This window comes from Etheostoma spectabile, chromosome 10 (genome assembly GCF_008692095.1).
Source record: "Etheostoma spectabile isolate EspeVRDwgs_2016 chromosome 10, UIUC_Espe_1.0, whole genome shotgun sequence".
Classification (NCBI taxonomy): domain Eukaryota; kingdom Metazoa; phylum Chordata; class Actinopteri; order Perciformes; family Percidae; genus Etheostoma; species Etheostoma spectabile.
In genome coordinates, this window is record NC_045742.1 from 18266594 (window position 1) to 18286039 (window position 19446).

General features: G+C 39.9%; 3 protein-coding genes across 5 annotated transcripts in view; 2 read left to right on the plus strand and 1 right to left on the minus strand.

Moving 5' to 3' along the window:
* The window catches only part of tcof1 (treacle ribosome biogenesis factor 1), a 5885-nt gene extending 5550 nt beyond the window's left edge, over positions 1-335 (minus strand). For all 3 annotated transcript variants that reach the window (XM_032528122.1, XM_032528123.1, XM_032528121.1), the window contains exon 1: positions 76-335. In XM_032528122.1, coding sequence (XP_032384013.1) covers positions 76-183 — 108 coding nt within the window. In that variant the 5' untranslated portion in view covers positions 184-335. The remainder of the gene's footprint in view (positions 1-75) is intronic.
* A 6520-nt stretch (positions 336-6855) lies between these two features.
* On the plus strand, positions 6856-10094 carry arsia (arylsulfatase family, member Ia). Its single transcript, XM_032528124.1, has 2 exons — positions 6856-7441; positions 8465-10094. The coding sequence occupies exons 1-2, from the start codon at positions 7131-7133 to the stop codon at positions 9858-9860; spliced, it is 1707 nt and encodes a 568-aa protein (XP_032384015.1). The 5' UTR covers positions 6856-7130; the 3' UTR covers positions 9861-10094.
* A 5832-nt stretch (positions 10095-15926) lies between these two features.
* The window catches only part of LOC116696890 (uncharacterized), a gene marked incomplete in the record, with an annotated part of 8553 nt that continues 5033 nt past the window's right edge, over positions 15927-19446 (plus strand). Inside the window, 3 exon segments of the mRNA XM_032528130.1 lie at positions 15927-16129; positions 17333-17674; positions 17881-18135. Coding sequence (XP_032384021.1) covers positions 16081-16129; positions 17333-17674; positions 17881-18135 — 646 coding nt within the window.

Below are 19446 nucleotides of genomic sequence, written 5' to 3' on the forward strand. Positions count from 1 at the left end.
GCGAACTCCACCAGTTACAGTACTTGTGTGTGTGTGTGTGTGTGTGTGTGTGTGTGTGTGTGTGGTGTTGTTGACCTGTAGGCTGTGTCTCTGTAGCTCATCTGCAGCTGAGTGGAAGCCATGCTCCTTCAAATGGCGGTAGATCAGATGGGTCAGCTCGTGCTTTGATGCGTCCGTTGACATGTTCGACACACGAAGACAAAATAAACACGCAAAAGTCACGACTAACTTAAAAGTATATTCATATTAACACAAACTGTACACACACTGCAGAGTGCTACATACAGCTACTCCACATACTGAAACAAGCATGTTAGCATGTTGAACTCTGAACTCAGGATGTGGTTTCTTTTACCGCTGCAATGCAACATGGGATATGTAGTTCTTCCGTGAAACAGCCCATATTTAGACAAGGCGCAGGCTGTCGGATGCCCATGCCAAATATTTATATTTCAAATAAAGCCTTCCTCTGCTAATACAAAATATCCCATAAGTTAATGTGTCTTTTCAGGGTCCTTTGTAGTTTATGAATGGATTATTTTTTTTGACTGTCTGGGCACAGTCTGTGGTTTCACCTATATTTGCTATTTTAAGCAGAATATCACACTGGCACCAGTATTAAATTTAATTAAATTTACTTTTATTTATAGCAATTCATAACAACAGTCATCTCAAGACACTTTACAGATAGAGTAGGTCTAGACCACACTCTGTAATTTACAAGGACCCAACCGTTCTAGTAGTTCCTTCCAGAGCAAGCAACAGTGCGACAGTGGCGAGGAAAAACTCCCCTTTAGGGTTAGGGTTAGGGTTAGAAAAACCATTCACACGAACCAAAAAAGACCCTTTTATTTTTAACTTTTTAAATTTTTTATTATCAACATGCTAGTTACTTTCCTTTGAAGTTGCTCAATTTCAGCTCAGTTGCATATCCTGTCTCAGGAAAGAAACTTGTCAACAGACGAGCGACTCCCTTAAACCAGTCAAAGGCTGTATAATTTGGATCAATTGAATCTTCTAGCTAATTTCCCCCAAGGGAAATCTGATTTTCCTGGAAGAGATCATAGTGATCTGATCTGCTTTTCTGGCAGCTTCCTGAAGAATGCTTCTTCAGGACTTTCTGCAGTGTTGGTTTGTGGTGGTTCCACATCATTGATAATGTTGGCATACTTGGCTCTAGTAAAAGTGATCTAATGGCTTGTTCTCATTTTCCTTTAGATTGTGTTGTTCATTATGAATCTACCTTTCAAAATCTCAGAAACATTAGTCCACTTGTTCTTGGAACTTTTAAAATACAAACTTACGGACCCTTTGTCTATAGAATAAAATTGACTTCTGTTCTGGATGACAAATATCCCCTAAAATCATAGTAGCAAAGATATCTCCAGCTGTGATGTGCACACGCAAAAAGTTGAGAAATAAAAGACAGGACCCACATAGACCACTGGGTCATACTTTGGGAAATGACATCCTGTAAGCCCTTAAATAAACTGTTTCTTCTTGTCCCTCCTGGCTGCCATTTAAGTTGTTTCTCTAGTGGGTCTAGGTTTCTTGACTCAGCTCTCTTCTTAAACCTCTTCATGTTGTAAAAACATCCTTCAACCTCAGAACCACACGATCCACACTGAGTCAAATTGACAAATCAGACTAACTTTTCAAAGGCTGCCATGGAAGGTCGATCTTCTGTCGATCCGGTGTATTTGGATAAATGCATGTCTTTTTTTTCTTCTTTTTTTCCGACTGGTAAAGGTGTCTGGGCAGTGGATCTGAAAAAGCTGGTGGTGAGACCTTGGGTCAAACTGGAGGAGAGTGTTGGGTAAGAAGAGGGTCAGCCGGAGCAAACAGCTGAAAGAGTCCCATTCATGGAGCAAAACCAGGAAAGGAAAGCAGTGTGGAGTGTGTATTCCATGCACAACGTCAGTGCTCAGGGGGTCTCACCAAGCTTGACACACACACACACACACACACACACACACGCACACACACACACGCACACACACACACGCACACACACACACACACGCACACACACACACACACACACACACACAGCTCCCATTTGTGTTGATGGGACAGACCACCAAGGATTTATGGAAGAATAACAATATGTAAAATTTGAAATGTGATATGTCTTCGGCCCACTTTTCTTCTAAATGTCGTGATATATTAAACTAGCAACTGATATGTGTTACAGTAAATAGTATTTTGGAGAGTGAGGTAAAGTTATTGGAGATGCAGAGGAGACCAAATAACTTAACATCCTTGATCACAAAAAAAAAAAGAAGCTGGACATTTTCCTCGGCTTTGATGACATGTGGCAGTAAAATATTTGAACAGGTTACCCTTGTAAATGGCACTCTGTTTTGCAGGAAAGAAATCTACTTTACATTCCACATGTTTAGCAGCTAACGTCTGCGCTCACTCTGCAGGTAATTACCTACAATTATACCCGGTGAGATTTGTTTTTCCTGGGGACCTTTACTGTGTCACAACCTGCCTTTTTGAAAAGTAATAAAACAGTTTTAAGTAGAACACTTTAAGATGTATTAACATCTCATTCTAAAAAGATTATGACTGATTGCGTCATTCATTAACAAGCAACCCTTCAAGGAAGTTTCAAATACACACAAAAAGTCCCACAGTGATTGTTCAGACAGTGCAGCAACGGGCAAACAAATATCCACTTAAGGTGCCAAAGACAAGAACTGTAATGTGGCTGAATTGATTTGTATTTTTAATCAACATTATTTTAAAGCAGGTTTTTTTTTACGCTTAGCACAAATTTCAAACTACTGTATTTTAATTATGAGTATCTTATATTTCATACCTGTACCACATATTGTTGCTGTCAGAAAACATACTCAACTTCACTGATGAGGGACTGCCACAACAGCAATAAAAAGTAAATAAAAACAAAGAAAAACAAGGTTTATTTAGGGTTTTTCTCCAGAGGGGTAACTTAGCCAATAAGGCAAACAGGCTGTTGCCCAGGCAACTTTAGCCTGTACCTGTACATGTCCCTTTCAGATGTCCATTCAAGTGGCTCTGCTAGAGAGTCATAATGAAATGTTGTGTCTGGCCTTCCTGCCCAGGTGCTGCTGCAGATCCCCAAGAGCCAAATCAAACACACCTTCAGTCTGAGGCTGGGGCCAGCACTGGAGCCCTGGGCTGCCGCCTCACCTGTGAGGTCCCACCTGGTACGGCATGACGTCTGGATGTTAAGACTGTCGCAGAGAAGAGAAGTTAGCTGAACACAACTGAGCGCTATACTGATTGAAACAGAGCTTCATCTTTTTTTCCATCACACAGTATACAAATATTTTTTTGCACTGCAGATCTACTGAAAGTGGAGGCTGTGGCTGACATGGTAAACCATATCCGCTGTTAGTGTGTGGCCTACCCACACCTACACCCAAATCACATAGACCGTAACGTCCTGGTTTAGGATTAGCTGTTACTTTATTGTGCTGTTATTAGCATATATTAAACTTCTCTTTACAAAGGCAAAACAAGTAACTGCCTATTTGGTCCAAGTTGAATTAAGACCAGTGAAAGCAGCTTTTCTAATTAGCGGTGCAGTAGCAGAGCAAAAAATCAAACCGGCAAATCTTACTGGCAAACTGACTGCACTTTGGCACAGAGAAACTGCCAACTAGATAGCTTAAGCAGAGTGTGTTATACGGTATCAAGGGAAAGCTGCTTGTGATGATACAGCTAGACTTATCAAAACTAAAACTACTTTGTAATTTGGCATGATGTTATCAGCCTGAATGAAGCCCAGGACTTTGAAATCCAGTTTCTCATACCACATAACTAAATGACGCCGGAAATCCAACCATGATGGGGAAATGTTGTATCTGCACACATGCATCTCTGTTTCTAGGTATTTTAGAGGTAAAATGATTAATCTTAAAAAGCATTAAACGAAGAAATTACCTGTTTCTACCTGTCATGCAGTTTGCAAGCCAGCCAGAAAACTTTAAACCTTTATCTCTCAACATCTGTGGATCTGTAGTTACTGGCGTCTGCCTCTGTAGGGCAATATAATCATTGACTCTTGCCCTAAAGTGACCAGATTTGATAAAGTTATATTGAAAAATTATAGCAGAGGAAAAAGAAATGTTGATCAGACCCTCGCAACAAAGGTACTCCTGTACATAGTAGAGGGGCGACAAGCTGAATACAGACCTATTGAAGTGAAGTTTTTTGGCTCAGGGTTGGCGCACAGGAAGAAAGAAAACCTCCATCCAGTCTCACTCAGATTAGAAAATTGGGCAAAGAGGGGGAGAAATGTGCAGGTTTACTGGCAGGGCTGTGTTGATTAGAAAGAGGCTAGTGTTCATGGCAAAGGGGAGCAGCTGTATTCAGTAACAGCCCCTCTTCCTTAAGCCAAAGCCAACATCTGGTGTCGACCAACACAGAGCAGCAGCAGCAGCACCCCCAGCCTCTGCTTCCCTTTCAACTTATTGTATTTTATGGTTTCCCAGAAAAAAGCTTAGTACCTGGTCAGAAATAGGCATACAAGTAGGAAGATGCTTTGAGCTTGTGTGTCTGTTATTCTGTGTGTTTGCGGGAGTTGGTTAAGAGCCAATAAACATATGAGTTTATACTGCTCTTGCGTTTTGTTCATTGCGTTTATACTCTTGATCTGACAACAGAAGAAAAGGTTTTGAAAAGCTACTTGTGCCTTTTTCTAACTTCATTCATGAACACCCTGTAGTTTGAAGTAATGAGCTCCTGTTTTATATATCCTCTTTCAATTAAGAAGTGGAGAAAATGAAGCGTTGTTAACTTTACGATGTTCCATGACACTCTGTTCACATCCTCTCGAAGATGTTGGATAAATGGAGAGGGTACTGCACAACTAACAAACACACCACAGATGTTTAACAGCACAATAAATGCAACTCTGAGTTTTCAAAGTAGCTTGATTTCAAAGTCCCATCTATCTCCATTTACTGTAGTAAAGATGTATTTTCCACTCAGAACCTCACTTTGAAAACGTCCTTTTCATATGTAGTCATTACGGAAAGCAGAAGTGAAGAAACACTGAACTAAGAGTCTGAGAATGTGATCTGCAGTCTATACTTACATTTCTACTAAGTCACAAATGGGTCAACAACAACTCACCATAACTGGTTCATTAAAGGAGAGTGACCTTCTTCAGTGTGATTGCCCAATGTTTCATTGATATTAGGTGGGATTTTTGCAAAGACCTTCAGCTGTCCAAGTTGTTCCCTCTATGAAAATTACAAAAATAAACACAAGGGTGAAAAACTTCAGGTGCAGCTCAATCATTTTTCTTCTCTCAACTTGCCCTAAACTCAAATGATGCTTTTGCTGCTGGGCAAACAACCCCGGCCGCAGCTTCATGCCCTATACGAGAGGCTCATACTTCCTTTGGCTCCCCCCCGACCTCCATGCCCACAAGTTTCTCCTTAACCAATATCAACATTTTCAAGGATGTCTTACCTTCCAGTGTGTGTTTCTATGTGCAGGCCATGTTTCACCATTCAACTACCAAATTATGCAAAGGACTTAGGGTTTAATGCGAAAATGATATTTGGACACATTCCACAGTAAATGTACAGAAGCTGATGATATTTTGGCTTTTACATAATCAATACAGTATTTTAGCAGTGTGCCGTGGTGTCACTGATTGTGGTAGCACACTTTACGAGGCCATGACGGGATGCCCAATTTTTTTTCACCTAGTTTGGAAGTAGGTAAGCGATAGCTTGCTCCATGACACCATGGTCGCCAATATTTCCGATCCGGTAGTTGTATCCTGGGCTCTCCTGCTTGACCACCTTACCTCACATCATACAGAAAGTGACGTTTGTCAGCATGTAGGCATGTCTTTTAACAGTTTAGCTTTTCTTTCAAAATGACATAAGAAACTTTATGTTTTTACCAAATGGCTTGGTATAGTAAAAGACTGCAACATCGGTTTGGGTTCAATGTGTAGGCAATGTGTGTCTCTTGACAGGGTCACGGTAGGAGTGTAGGGCAACATGGTTCCTTAATCGTGACCATCTTAAAAGACATAAATGTTATGTTGCCTCATCTTGTACACTAGATTATAAGCCATTGATTTACATATATTTCTTTACAAATGAGTGTCCTTAATTACTTGTTCTCTCCTCAGCTCTTTCTTGGTTCCCAGGTAATCTGCAACATGTTGAAGGTCTACCGACAACATGCTGTGGTGTAAGGCGTTCACACAGGAGCAGTGGCTGAGGCTGTGCAGTCCTGCTGCTTTCTGTTGACCCACTGGATGATTTGTAAAGTGGCTCTTTGAGGCCTGGTTGGAGATGTTATCAGAGTCTGGGAAGCCTGCTCTGTCTCTCTCCTCGGGTCTGCAGCACTTATAAAACAGCAGGAATAATACGAGAGTGTTGGTGAGTGCAAGGGAGTGGAGTGAGGAACAGTGTCAGTGATTGTGTCTGTAGGGCCCCGTAGCTGCCCACAGACTCAAATCTCCCTCACACACCGTGTTTTTCTGAGCGAGGGTCTTTCTGTGGAGTCTCTGTCACCCACTGCTAAACCAGGTCAGATGGGAATGTTTTTTTTTCTTGGTTTCTAGTAATTTGTAAAGTGTGCAGTGTGGTTCATTGAAATCCAGCCATGAAATGGCAGGAATGAAGAGCAGGGTGCATGGAGTTAGGCTTTTTTCCTCTACTGCTTTTTACACTGAATGGAGCAAAATGTGACGGAACCTTTATCAAATTCATGAGGTTTTTCAGAAGAATATCCAAACTTAGCAAACATGTCAGTGCCAACTCCCTAGATATATTAGAATTATACCACAATAAATCAAATATGTGATGTAAACTCACTATTCGATGCAGCAAACATCACAATCTGTGAGTGTTTTTGGGTGCCAAGGGGCTAATGTTATTTCAGTGAGGCAGCGGGGCAAAGAGGCGGAGTTAATGAGACCACGGGAAAGTGAAATCTTTTCAAAGGAGGCTAAAACAGTTTTTAGAGTCTCTAAGGATGGAGGTGTAGCTCTTGCTGGACCGCATTTCAGTACCAAGAGTTTGAAATTTGTTCACCCTCAGCCTCACTGCACAATGATTTGCTGAAAACTTGCTTAGTTTAACTGATGTGTCGGTGTCACAGGAACCATGGCAACAACAGCTCTGACCGGGTTCTCAATGATGAGCCTGCTCAGCCTCGGGTTCCTGACCTGGGACCTGAGTCCTAACCAGGTGGAAAACGAGCCTGAGCACACTTTTGTTGACAGCTCTCCCGTCGTGCAGCCTCCTCACATCATTTTCATCATGACGGATGATCAGGGATTCAACGACATCGGCTATCACAGCTCTGACATCAGGACACCGGCGCTGGATAAACTGGCTGCAGACGGAGTGAAGCTGGAGAATTATTACATCCAGCCCATCTGCACGCCCTCCCGCAGTCAGCTCATCACTGGCAGGTGAAGTGTTTGTCCTGGGACTTGAGACTGGTTTCATTATTTAATTATACTGATGTACGGCACAAATGTAGCTGCTATATATCTGTTGAGTTGTTAAGATTTGATTATATGTAAGACATTTAGGCTGTGTGTTTTCGCATTCTATAGGCTAGTCTTTTGGGGTGTGTGTCCTGCATGTTTCTGAGAAAATAACTGCAGTGGAAATGCCCTCTTATGCAGTATTTTTCTGATAAAATCAAAGGAGCATAGTCATTTATCTGGGCTTGAAAACTGCATATTTACAAAGCCAATAAATAAGCTCACATTCCCATCTTAAATTTTTGAATGAATTTAGATTTGACTGAGATGTGACGTACAATTTTGCTGTCTGAAAAAGCAATAGGCTGTTGAATGGAAATAATGTTTAAAACCTTTAGCTTTAAATGAGATCTGAGAACACATTTGAAAATATATTACAATACATTTGGATTAAATATTTCGATGATAGCCTACAACTACTGTTTATTAAGCACTGTTTATTTTTTAAAGTGAATATACTTTTTATTCACAGACATTTTGGCTTGTCAAAGTAGGAAAAAGCACAGGCCTAATTGATGACACCAAATATGACCGCATTTCATTTATGTGAGCCAGTTCCAGGGTGTTGGTGTTGAGCATGCTGGCTCACTGTCATGGCTTTATGGGAACTTGATGGAACTGAGCCATCATGAATAAAAGTAGTTTCACTTGTGTTTGAACTACTATAACAAGCCCAAATGTCTATTGAATATCTAGCCTAAGATAAATAACACAAATGTTCTGGTCAAAGCTCTAAAAAAATATATTTTTTCACAGCTCTTTATGCGGCCTGATCATGTATTTTACATTTGTTAACCACACATGAAGTTGAGGGAGGAAATGGGAACACTCTCCCTCTCCCCTCCTCTCTTACTTCCTGACCCATCCCTGTGTGTAATTATCTAACCATCTTCTCGGTCTGATTATTGATAACACATTTGTCCTTCTGATTGATTGACCCTACAGGTACCAAATTCACACTGGACTGCAGCACTCCATCATCCGTCCCCGGCAGCCCAACTGCCTGCCCTTTGACCAGGTCACCCTCCCCCAGAGACTGCAGGAGCTCGGCTACTCCACCCACATGGTCGGCAAGTGGCACCTGGGCTTCTACAAGAAGGAGTGTCTGCCCACTCGCCGTGGCTTTGACACATACTTTGGCTCCTTAACGGGCAGTGTGAACTACTACACCTACAACTCCTGTGACGGCCCCGGGCGGTGTGGCTTCGACCTCCATGAAGGGGAGTCGGTCGCCTGGGATCAGAGGGGCAAATACTCCACCCATCTCTACACACAGAGAGTCCGCAAAATCCTGGCAACCCACGATCCTCAGTCCCAGCCGCTGTTCATCTACCTCTCCTTCCAAGCTGTTCATACACCCCTGCAGTCTCCGCGGGAGTACATCTACCCGTACCGTGGGCTGGAAAACGTGGCCCGCAGGAAATACGCTGCAATGGTCTCAGCTGTTGACGAGGCAGTACATAATATAACTTACGCTCTTCGTAAGTATGGTTATTACCAGAACAGTGTCATCATCTTCTCCACTGACAACGGTGGCCAGCCGTTGTCTGGTGGCAGTAACTGGCCGCTCAGAGGACGTAAAGGCACTTACTGGGAAGGCGGCGTCCGGGGTCTGGGGTTTGTCCACAGCCCTCTGTTAAGGAAGAAGAGGAGGGTGAGTAAAGCCCTAGTGCACATCACGGACTGGTACCCCACACTGGTGGGATTAGCAGGTGGCAATGAGTCCCTGACAGAGGGGGTGGATGGGTATAATGTTTGGGAAGCCATCAGTGATGGGAAGGAGTCCCCCAGGTTAGAGATCCTCCACAATATTGACCCTCTGTATAACCATGCTAGCAGTGGCTCCCTGCAGAAAGGATATGGGATTTGGAACACAGCTGTTCAGGCCTCCATAAGAGCTGGAGACTGGAAACTCCTAACAGGAGACCCTGGCTACGGAGACTGGATTCCACCGCTGATGCTTCCGGGTTTCCCTGGCAGCTGGTGGAACCTGGAGCGCCACACTGTACAGAAATCTGTGTGGCTTTTCAACATCTCCGGAGATCCCAACGAACGTTTTGACCTTTCTGAGCAGAGACCAGATGTTGTGAAAGAGCTGCTAGCTAGATTGGTGTTCTACAATCGCACAGCGGTGCCAGTTAGGTACCCATCCGAGGACCTACGGGCTGACCCCCACCTCAATGGAGGTGCCTGGGTGCCCTGGGTAGGAGATGAGGAGGAGGACAGCTGGGACACCGTCTACCAGAAAAAAAACAAGGATTGGACAAAGAAGCTGAAACTGTCCCAAAGCAGGTCATTTTTCAGGAGACTCAACACTAGAATCATGTCCAACAGAATATAAAAAGGACATGGAAAAGGTTCAGAAGAGACACTCCTAGGATGAGATTATATGAGTATTTTTGTTTTTGTTGAGTAAGGAACCAAGATTCTGCAAGATCCAGCTGCAGTTACTGAGTTGTAGCTGCAGGTGTATGTTCAGTCTAGAAGAACTGCCTGATGAAAGAAATCCAATGAAAGTATCAATTGTTAAACTGGTTTGTGTCTATTTTGAATAAAAAATGTATGTGCCCCTAAATTTAGAATTCATGTAATGAAAAAATGATTCCATTTTACAAGATGATACAAATATGTAAGCATGTGTGTGCAAGATGTGCAATCATCTGCAACTCTTTATAACTATAATGAATATAAATGATTTTAGTTGCAAGCTTCATTTCTTTTAATCAAACTCAAAACTCAAAGTTCTCACTGTCTTCTACCGGATGATGTATACATTTTCAAATTTAAAAAAGAAAAAAGGTATTTATTATTTTCAACCATAGACTGTATAATATTAATGAACAGAGCATGTGTGATGTCACCCATTGGTTCGTGGAGTTCTGCTATCCATCGTCGAGTTTGCCGTTACAGGCGCAGCCATCCTGGTTGTGGATGTGACAATTTTAGTGGAGAGGGAGGAGCTGCATACACTCTACGTTACGTTACACACTTTCACTGGCAATCACATCATAGCTATACCCGAAAACACCCCCTGCTTCATTGACGATTTTAAAATCAATAATCAATAATTTAAAAAATGAACATCATTCTGTGTTGCAGAAGACTTCAAACTAGCGATTGAGACCATAAACTCATTAAAATGTTCACTGTGGTAATAAATCAAGTGAGGAGTGGGTCACTTTCTCATAGACTTCTACTGAAACCATAGACCGTTAATAACCGACCTCCTTATGCAACCGCACGTGTCGCCCTCTGCTGGAATTCAGATAGAATGCAGGTTCAAGGCACTTCCGCATTTGCAGCACTTTAACAGGATGCTTTGTCCATTAAATTTACAGTCATAGTTTTCAAATCTGACTATTTGTGCCAAATGTGCTTTTTTTATGTCATAATTCAGTTTTCTGATGTTAAAAGACATTTTCCCTCTAATTCTATTCCATTTAAATTAAAATGAGCTTTAGGTGTTCAGAAAAACGTCTCCAAATTACTGTTAATGTCTGTTGGATCTGCTCACATTAGCAATATGACAGCCCAGTTTGAATCATTCACTCTACAAGCAGAAACAATAAGCATCAAACCAATTCTGAAAAGGTCAAATCAATGTATATTCTTGTGTTGTGTCATCAAGGGATATTAGCAAATCAGTGAATCTTTCAGCGTGTATAGAGTTGTGCGGAAATGTTTGCTGATTGGGAACTTAGATGGGAAACATAACGTTGAACTTATGCATTTTGGGCTTAAAGTTAAGGGTATCCTAACAGGTAGGTTGTATGACCATGATTCTCGTTTGATCAAGGGCACTGACAGATCTCTGGCCTCAAATGTAAACTTCAAGCCTCATGTTTGGGTAGATTCTGTTTTTTTTCAGTTTCTTTTGTCCAAGAAGTTACCCTCATGTGCATGCATGGTTATTATTTTCACTTCTGTATTTACCAGCAGAAGACATATTAAAAACAGAACAAAACTCAAGGTTTCCTTGGCAAATGTAGCCTACTGTGGTTGAAACATGTTGAAACGGTCATTCCAGTCAAAGGATGTTGGCTATTGCAAACTTGAGATATTTCAACAGAGAGGGTCAAAATATGATTTCTTTACATGCTGCAAGTATTTCCAAAGATTGGTACACTACACACTGGTACACTGCCCTACAAAGGCAAAACACAGTTACTACTAGGCTACACATTTGGTAAAAATACAATGATCACTTTTATCTCACTTTCTGACATCTGTCTGTGTGTAAAAATATGTATTGTGTGAATTCTGTGAAAAAGCAGTATCCACACTTTGGCTTTACAAATTCTCTGCCTGGAGAGGAAAGGAGACTGAGTCCCCAGGGCCCTCATGTGAGGAGGGCCCAAAAAGATTCTACAATGAATAGAATGCAGGGAGGGGCCAATAGAGAATGCCTTTCTACAAGGCCCAGAGTGTGCAATATCCCCGTGCTCTCTAGCACAGAAAATCGAGAGCTAATGGAAGGGGGCTCGTGAGCTAGCTTTGGTTAGCCTTAGATTTCCCCCCTTCATTATTATCTGTTAATTAATCTTTCAGTTGATTAACTTATATTTAGGTTATTCAGTCTGTTATCTCACATGATTAAATAAGACAGCACCTATACCAATTCAAGATAGAGAACAAAAAAACAGCCAGCTCCTAAAGTTAGCTATCTTAGCGCATCTCAGTTGCTGCCATCTCATTTTTGGACTCAAGTACATTTAATATGATTCAGTGTGGTTAGGCACAATTGTAAACAAATGCATTATGTAGACTATGACAGATGAACTTTAGCCAATCACAGAAACATTTTTCCTATAAGAAATGAACTGTAAGTATCAATTAAAGTTCATTTTCTGTAGTTAGATGAGAAAGCTGAGATCTCATTTTATTGGTAGATTGGTCTTCATTTTCTCCAAGCACATCAACACAGAGTGCAGTGTCTGCATTTTTTTAGGTAGGCCTATTTTGCAATGCTTTTTTGGGGTAAAATAATCAGCCTAAAGGCATACAATAATAGCATTTTTACCTTTCTATCTGTTTTACAGTTTTCAATTTTCCCTTTTCTAAACCTCACAGCCTCTATAGTTATATACTCCGCTTTTGTGGGGTACACATGTATAGGCTACAGCATGTTGCTAAAGACCTGTGTTTGCAGGGAGAAGTGAAACAGTTCCCTTCATTTCCTGCCTTCAGATCGCTGCATGAAACTGCCACACCGCGGACCTACTGTTTCCTGTCAGTATCTGTGACAACCTAAGGTTTAGCACTTAGATTTTTTTTTCAGTAAGTTTAACAGTGATTAGTTTATCATTACTCTTGCGCTCAGTTCTTCTGGCTCAAACGAGAGTATGGAGCCAGTTGTAATTCTTCTTGTGATGTTAGCTGGAGAATCGCATGGTAACATCTTTATTATTAAATACACATTGTAATAATGTGTAAAAGGTGAATTACTTGAGCTGATTTCTTTTGAATATGCCTTTTCCTAGCTTTCTTTCCAGCCGCTGAGACAAAATGTAATGCCACACAGAACACATCTCTGTGCTCTGTTACTCTGGGAGGATCTGTGTCCATCCAAGTGATGACCAATGCCAGAGGCCACATGCTGCAGTGTAAGAAGCAGCTTCCCATCGGATTGGTAAATGTGTTCTCTACGAAGAGAGACAAGGTGACAATACAGGAGTCTTTTCAAAACAGGACAGAGTTTTTCATCAACAACGGGACCCTGAAGATCACACATGTGGAGTGGAATGATGCAGGTCAATACGTCATAGATGTCTTTACTCAAAATGGGGCCTTCATGAGAAAGATAAATGTGGAACTGGATGTTCAAGGCAAGTCTTTAAAATATAACCTTATCTTCTATCTTATTTATGTTTTAATAATGCTATAGAATTAGAATTAGATTAAGTTAATCAAAAATCAAATCATTGCATGGTGGAGTGAAAATAGAAAACACAATGAACCCACTTGTGCAAAAGAAGATTGAAGAAGAAAGTATAAAAAGTCTACTGCACCCTCAGCATTTACTGTAATCCAAATACATGACAGTATAAAGGTTGTGTAGTGTTTTTTCTGAAAACTAGGCTGCTACTTTTTAGAACTCCTTTACTTCCTCAATAGGGTCATAGGTACTGTTGCCATAGCAACTTATAGCCTACGAGTCAAAATATTCAAGATGATGCAAATACAACTGTGTTGCACTCGTAGCAAATTTTTCCTGAGAATATTCTTAAAGATAAGGTCACTGATTATTTAAACATTACTAAATATACTCTGTGGGTGTCACTGCTGTAAGGTGCTGTGAAAAAAGGTGCTGGGTTGCCAGGAACTGGCTGTGGTTCAAAGGCAACTTTCAGTATTTGTCAACTTGTTCTTATTTTAGTCCATCATAGAGTTTTGGTCATGATGACATCTACTAACTCTTTTGCAGGGGTGTGAACCTATTACAGTTTTTATTTATTAATAGCTGGAGATACAACATATTGGTGTTTTTAATCTGACCCATCTGTCAGATGGAGCTCCTTGGTTCTTGTTGGATCTGTTGAAAAAGACCATAACTGCCAAACTGCAGGGTGTGTCCCTTTTCATCTTATTTTTTGCAGTTATGAAACTTGCTGTGACAGCCTTTAACTAACCAGTGCACTGTTACATAGTGGATCTAGTTCCTTTTTGTCATACTCTGCAGTGCCTGCACTTGAGGCGGTGAGCCGTGTAGTAAAATATAATATATGACACCCAGGTTGACAAATACAAAATACTTACATTCATATATTGTACAGGTTGTAAGAGCATATAATAACCATTGTGGTCTCTTCTCCCCAGAAAACATTTTGCGTATCTGGATCCCAGTCTGTTGTGCATTAGGTGCTCTACTGATAGTGGTGGTGTGCTGCTGTGTCTGCTGGAGAGTGAGACGTCGTAAGAAGTCAAGTAAGATATACAATAAAAAAAAAAAATATATATACGTATATACATACCGTATGTATATATTTATAAGGCAGCATTTCAATCAATAGTGTGTTGATGGAAACATCAGAGCCTTTTGTTGTTCTTTAACTCCAAAATGATTTAGCTTTATTTTGTTTTTTGTGCATCCTCAGGTAAATAACTGAGAATAAATGCCTTCAGGACTCAACTGAGGCTCGGTATCACCCATGGACTCTGAGCTGAGGACTCCAAGAAAGAACAAGACTTTCAGCATGACTTGGGAGCTGGACAATCCATCTTTTAAATTTTATTTTTGTATCTTGCATGAGTGTTGAAATATATTTTAACAGGAAACACTGACTTAACCTATCACTGAAGTGTTAAGTACAGTACGTTGTGCTCTTTATGTTCTTACAGCAACAGCAGGGTAGCCATATTTATGAGGTCACACGTCAGAATAAAACAATGTAAATGTTTGTAATTTTGATCAGTTCTGTGTTAAACATAAATAAAAGATTGCTTTTCATAACTTTTGAAGTGTTTTTCTTCTTTTTCCTTTTGTTTATTATCACTGGTCTGTCTACATCCATGTTCAACTCTTGCTACATGATGTGTCAGTTAAATGTCTGCGCTGCAGCCCTGAGACAAAAAGGAAAACTTTAATGTACAATTATAGGCACCCCATGATACATATTGTGACTGGACATTTTAAATGATGGAAGCATAATGCATTCAGTGCTGGATACACAGAATTATTAAGTTGCTTAATTATTATTGTTATTATTACTATTATTAATATTTTAATTATTATTATTAACGATCATTGTATTAATATAGTCATCCCAGAAAACATCACTAACTATATGTAGCTGTAAATGCTTATGCAAAAGCTTTAAAGACCCGCAGGAACTATGCTAAAGTAGTTTATTTGATGGTACAGCTTTTTAATCACGTGTTGTATTTGGGTTTTCCACTCACATTATTTTAAGTAGCATTTGTTTCTATTTTCCTTTAAATGTTACTTTCTTTTTATTTTTCTGCCTGGATATAAAAAAAAAAAACTTCTCTGTTTATATATACAGAAATAATGAAAGTATTAGTTATTAAATATCAAAACATCTTGTTTATGGATTGTTGTATCATTTCCCACACATTCCAAATAAAAGTTGTCACACTGTGGACATCTACGTATATAATATGCAAATGTTTTATAACATCCATGTGTCAGACTGTCTCAAATGTGGCGGATGATTGGACGTGCAGAACATAACAGATTACAGACAGTTATAGAATAAAAGAGAATGCCTTTGTGGGAAGTTTTTATGCATCCATGACTTTTTTTCACTTCCATTATAGGTGAGAGCAGCGACTTCCCTGTGCAAGGTAAACACAACATCTAATCTAAATACAGGAAACTTCAGAATTCATTTTTAGACTTCTGTTAAAATGTTTTGTCTTCTCCTTTTAAGGCCCCACTGCCGGTGTCAACATGAATGAGGAACAGAGATGATCAGCACTTTTTCTGCTTCTTTTTTTATCTGAAGCTGATCACTACGAGAAGACACGTCAGGCTGCTCAGTGTAGTGTGTGCATGTTGAAGAGAACTGCTGAACGAGTCAGAGGCCGAACACTGAGGAGACATGGAAGCTGTGATCGGACTGTTGGTGGTGATACTCGGAGTCTCTCATGGTGAGATTTATTGTATTCTCACTCAATTACTGTATGTGAAAAGGAGGACCGCAGACTCAAGCCTAAATCTGATGCTAAATTATAATCATTCACAGATATAGATCATGTGTCACCAGAAATACATGAATAAAGCAGAGGGAAGTTTGTGCGTGAGATGTTAAGTGAATTTTAGCTGTCACACATTTCTTTGTGGATATTTTGCACAAGAACATTTTTCTGTCTGCACAAAGATACGCATAGAGTTACAGTTCACCCAAACAATTTTCCGATTTTCAAAAGTTAACAGAATGAAATAATATGTTATTTATCTATTTTTTTAAGCATTGTATTACTAAAAAAATAATATTATAACATATGTACATACTGTATATAAATATATATATATATATATATATACACATATATATACATGTATGTATATGTATATATAAATATGTTTAACATAGAAATGGAAGGAAATTCACTGTACTTCAAAACTGACGTTCTTTATATATTTTGATAACCTGTGACTGGAAACATGCTATAATTTGCTTTGTACAGGTACGCAGGTGGCTTAAAAACACCACGGTCATTCATTTTGTCAAAACGGGACCATCAATTTTGGACATTTTGATTTTTAGATTTTATTTATTTTACATTTTAGGTGTGGAAATCTACTGTGATGGTGAACACCGATGTTCATTCTTATAGTCGTTGGAAACGTTTAAATAAAACACTGTATGACATAGTCAGTGTATGACCATGTTGTTGCAGTTATTTCATGCTTATTCGTTCTGCAACATACGATTTGCCAATTTGACAATGCCTCAGAAATATTTAAATACCTTTGGTCAAGCAAAGCAACAAGTACAACAAATGCAACAACAACAATAATACTCAGTGGGAGAAAGAATGTGATGTGATAATGCAATAGCAAACAGTTATCTTTGTTCAGCATCACATTTTGTGTTCATGTGTATTGTGTTTATTTAGTAGAATATTAATCTAAAAAATAACAGGAGCTGCAAAATAAATGTAGTTGAGTAAAAAGTACGGTATTACCCTCTGGTGCAGTAGTATAAAGTACCATGAAATGAAAGTTCTCAAGTACTGTACAGAACTTTAGTATTTAAATAGACTACGACTCTTTGACCTTTATTTTGTAGGAATTGAAGGATCAGAATTGTTTATTTTTATTTTCAACTGATGTTTTAAACTTTCCAGGTGTGGAAACCTACTGTGATGGCCGACAGGATGGAGCTCAGTGTTATGGAGCATTGGGAGGAACTGTGGTCCTCCAGCTGATGGACAACGCCTCAGAAATATTTAGATACACATGGTCAATCAAACCAACAATCAAAACAACAACAAGAACAACAATATTCTGGTGGATCGATAATACGATTGTGTCTAATGAGATATCAAACAGATCCTTCTTTACTCCTAGTAATGGAACTTTTAGGATCAACGACCTGATCTGGACTGATGGAGGTGAATATGAACTTCAAACCTTTGATTCAGATGGAAAGACATCAGCGCTGCGGACTCTGCAGTTGACCATTCAAGGTATATCACTCTTTTGCAAATTTAGTGGTAGAAATAGACACACATGTCATATTCATGTCATGTTCTATTGTTGAACTACATACTGTATTTATTCCATATTCTACATATATCCATGTATGTATGCCTGGCCTGTTCTGTATTAGAAACTGTATAAAATGACTAATATTCTGTTAATATGAAAAGTCATCTGAGTGTGTTTCCTTCAGCTCCTGTGTCCTCTGTCCTGCTGGTCCCTGAGTGTCTGTCCCAGGGAGAGATGAAGGGTTGCTCCTTTGAGCGAGGGGACAGTCCTCAGTACAGCTGGACTCTGGATGGACGCACACTGACAGACGCTGAGCTCCTCTCTGGAAATACTGAGACTAACAACATCACTCTGAAACAAAAGGTCTCAGGACGACTGGTCTGCTCAGTCAGGAATCAAGTCAGTAAAGTCTCAGTAGAAGCGATAATATCCATATGTGGTGAGTAAGAACATTATTTGACAGTTTCAAGGTTGTGACACTGATTATTTACTGTAGATATGTCGTTGATCTGTTTCTTAACCACAGGCTTCATTAACTGCACTTTAACCAACGATATTCTCACTCAATTACTGTATTTAAAAAGGAGGATCGCAGACTCAAGCATAAATCTGATGCTAAATTGTAATCATTCACAGATATAGATCACGTGTCACCAGAAAGACATGAATAATTCAGAGCAGGGGCAGATTTAGTCATTTTGAGGCCTAAGGCAAACACAGGCATGGGGCCCTCCACAACCCTTGTTCTCACCCTTTTCAATCCTTTTTTTTTTTTCATTGTATAGGAGCCAAAACTGCCTTCTTTTCTCAATTTTTCATTTGCATGTAATAGTTACTGCTTGTAAATCTGCGCCCCTCTTGATTTCTTGGAAAAAACTCGTCCCGACTTGTTGGGTCCCTCTGCACTACTGAGCAGCGCTCTCGTCTGACAGCTGTTTTCCCAGAGTGCGGATCATCTTCAATCAGAACACATGATTAGGGTGCTGCTACTCAGGGGTCTAGTTGCGCGGTGGGTAGCTCCTCTCATCAGTGTTAGCATTGCTAGCGCAAGCACGCGGCTTCTTGCTGCTCTTTAGTAACGTTAATGTTAGTGTGTCAGTAGTGTCGTGAAAAAGTGATACCTTTGGAAGTTTTGCTAAAAACTTTCTGCTTTCTTCCCGCTTCTTTCTTTTTTTCAGAACTACTTCGGTAGCTTCGCTTCACTTTTCAACGGTAGCTTACAGCACGCGCTGAGCCGTTTCTTTACAAACACACGCAGATGCGCAGTAGGATAATGGAATAGTCCAATGTAGTGGGAACTGGGGGGAGTTTCTCATCATGAATTAAACAATCGGATAGCACTTTAGCGTATCAATGTTTAGAGATATAATTAATTGGTGAAAAGTAAGACAACGAATCGTAACCATAAGTTTATGAGGCGTTTTACGGGGCCCTTGGTAGCTTGGGGCCTACGGCAATTGCCTACCTTTGCCTAATGGTAAATCCGCCTCTGATTATCAGAGGGAAGTTTGTGCGTGAGCTGTTTAGTGAAATGTTTAGCTGTCACACATTTCTTTGTGGCTATTTTGCACAGGAACATTTTTCTGTCTGCACAAAGAGGAGCATAGAGTTACAGTTCACCCAAACAATTTTCAGATTTTCAAAAGTTAACAAAATGTAATAATACTATATTATTTATCTTGTTTTTTAAGCATTGTATTAATAAAACAAATAAAATATATATATATATATATATATATATATATATATA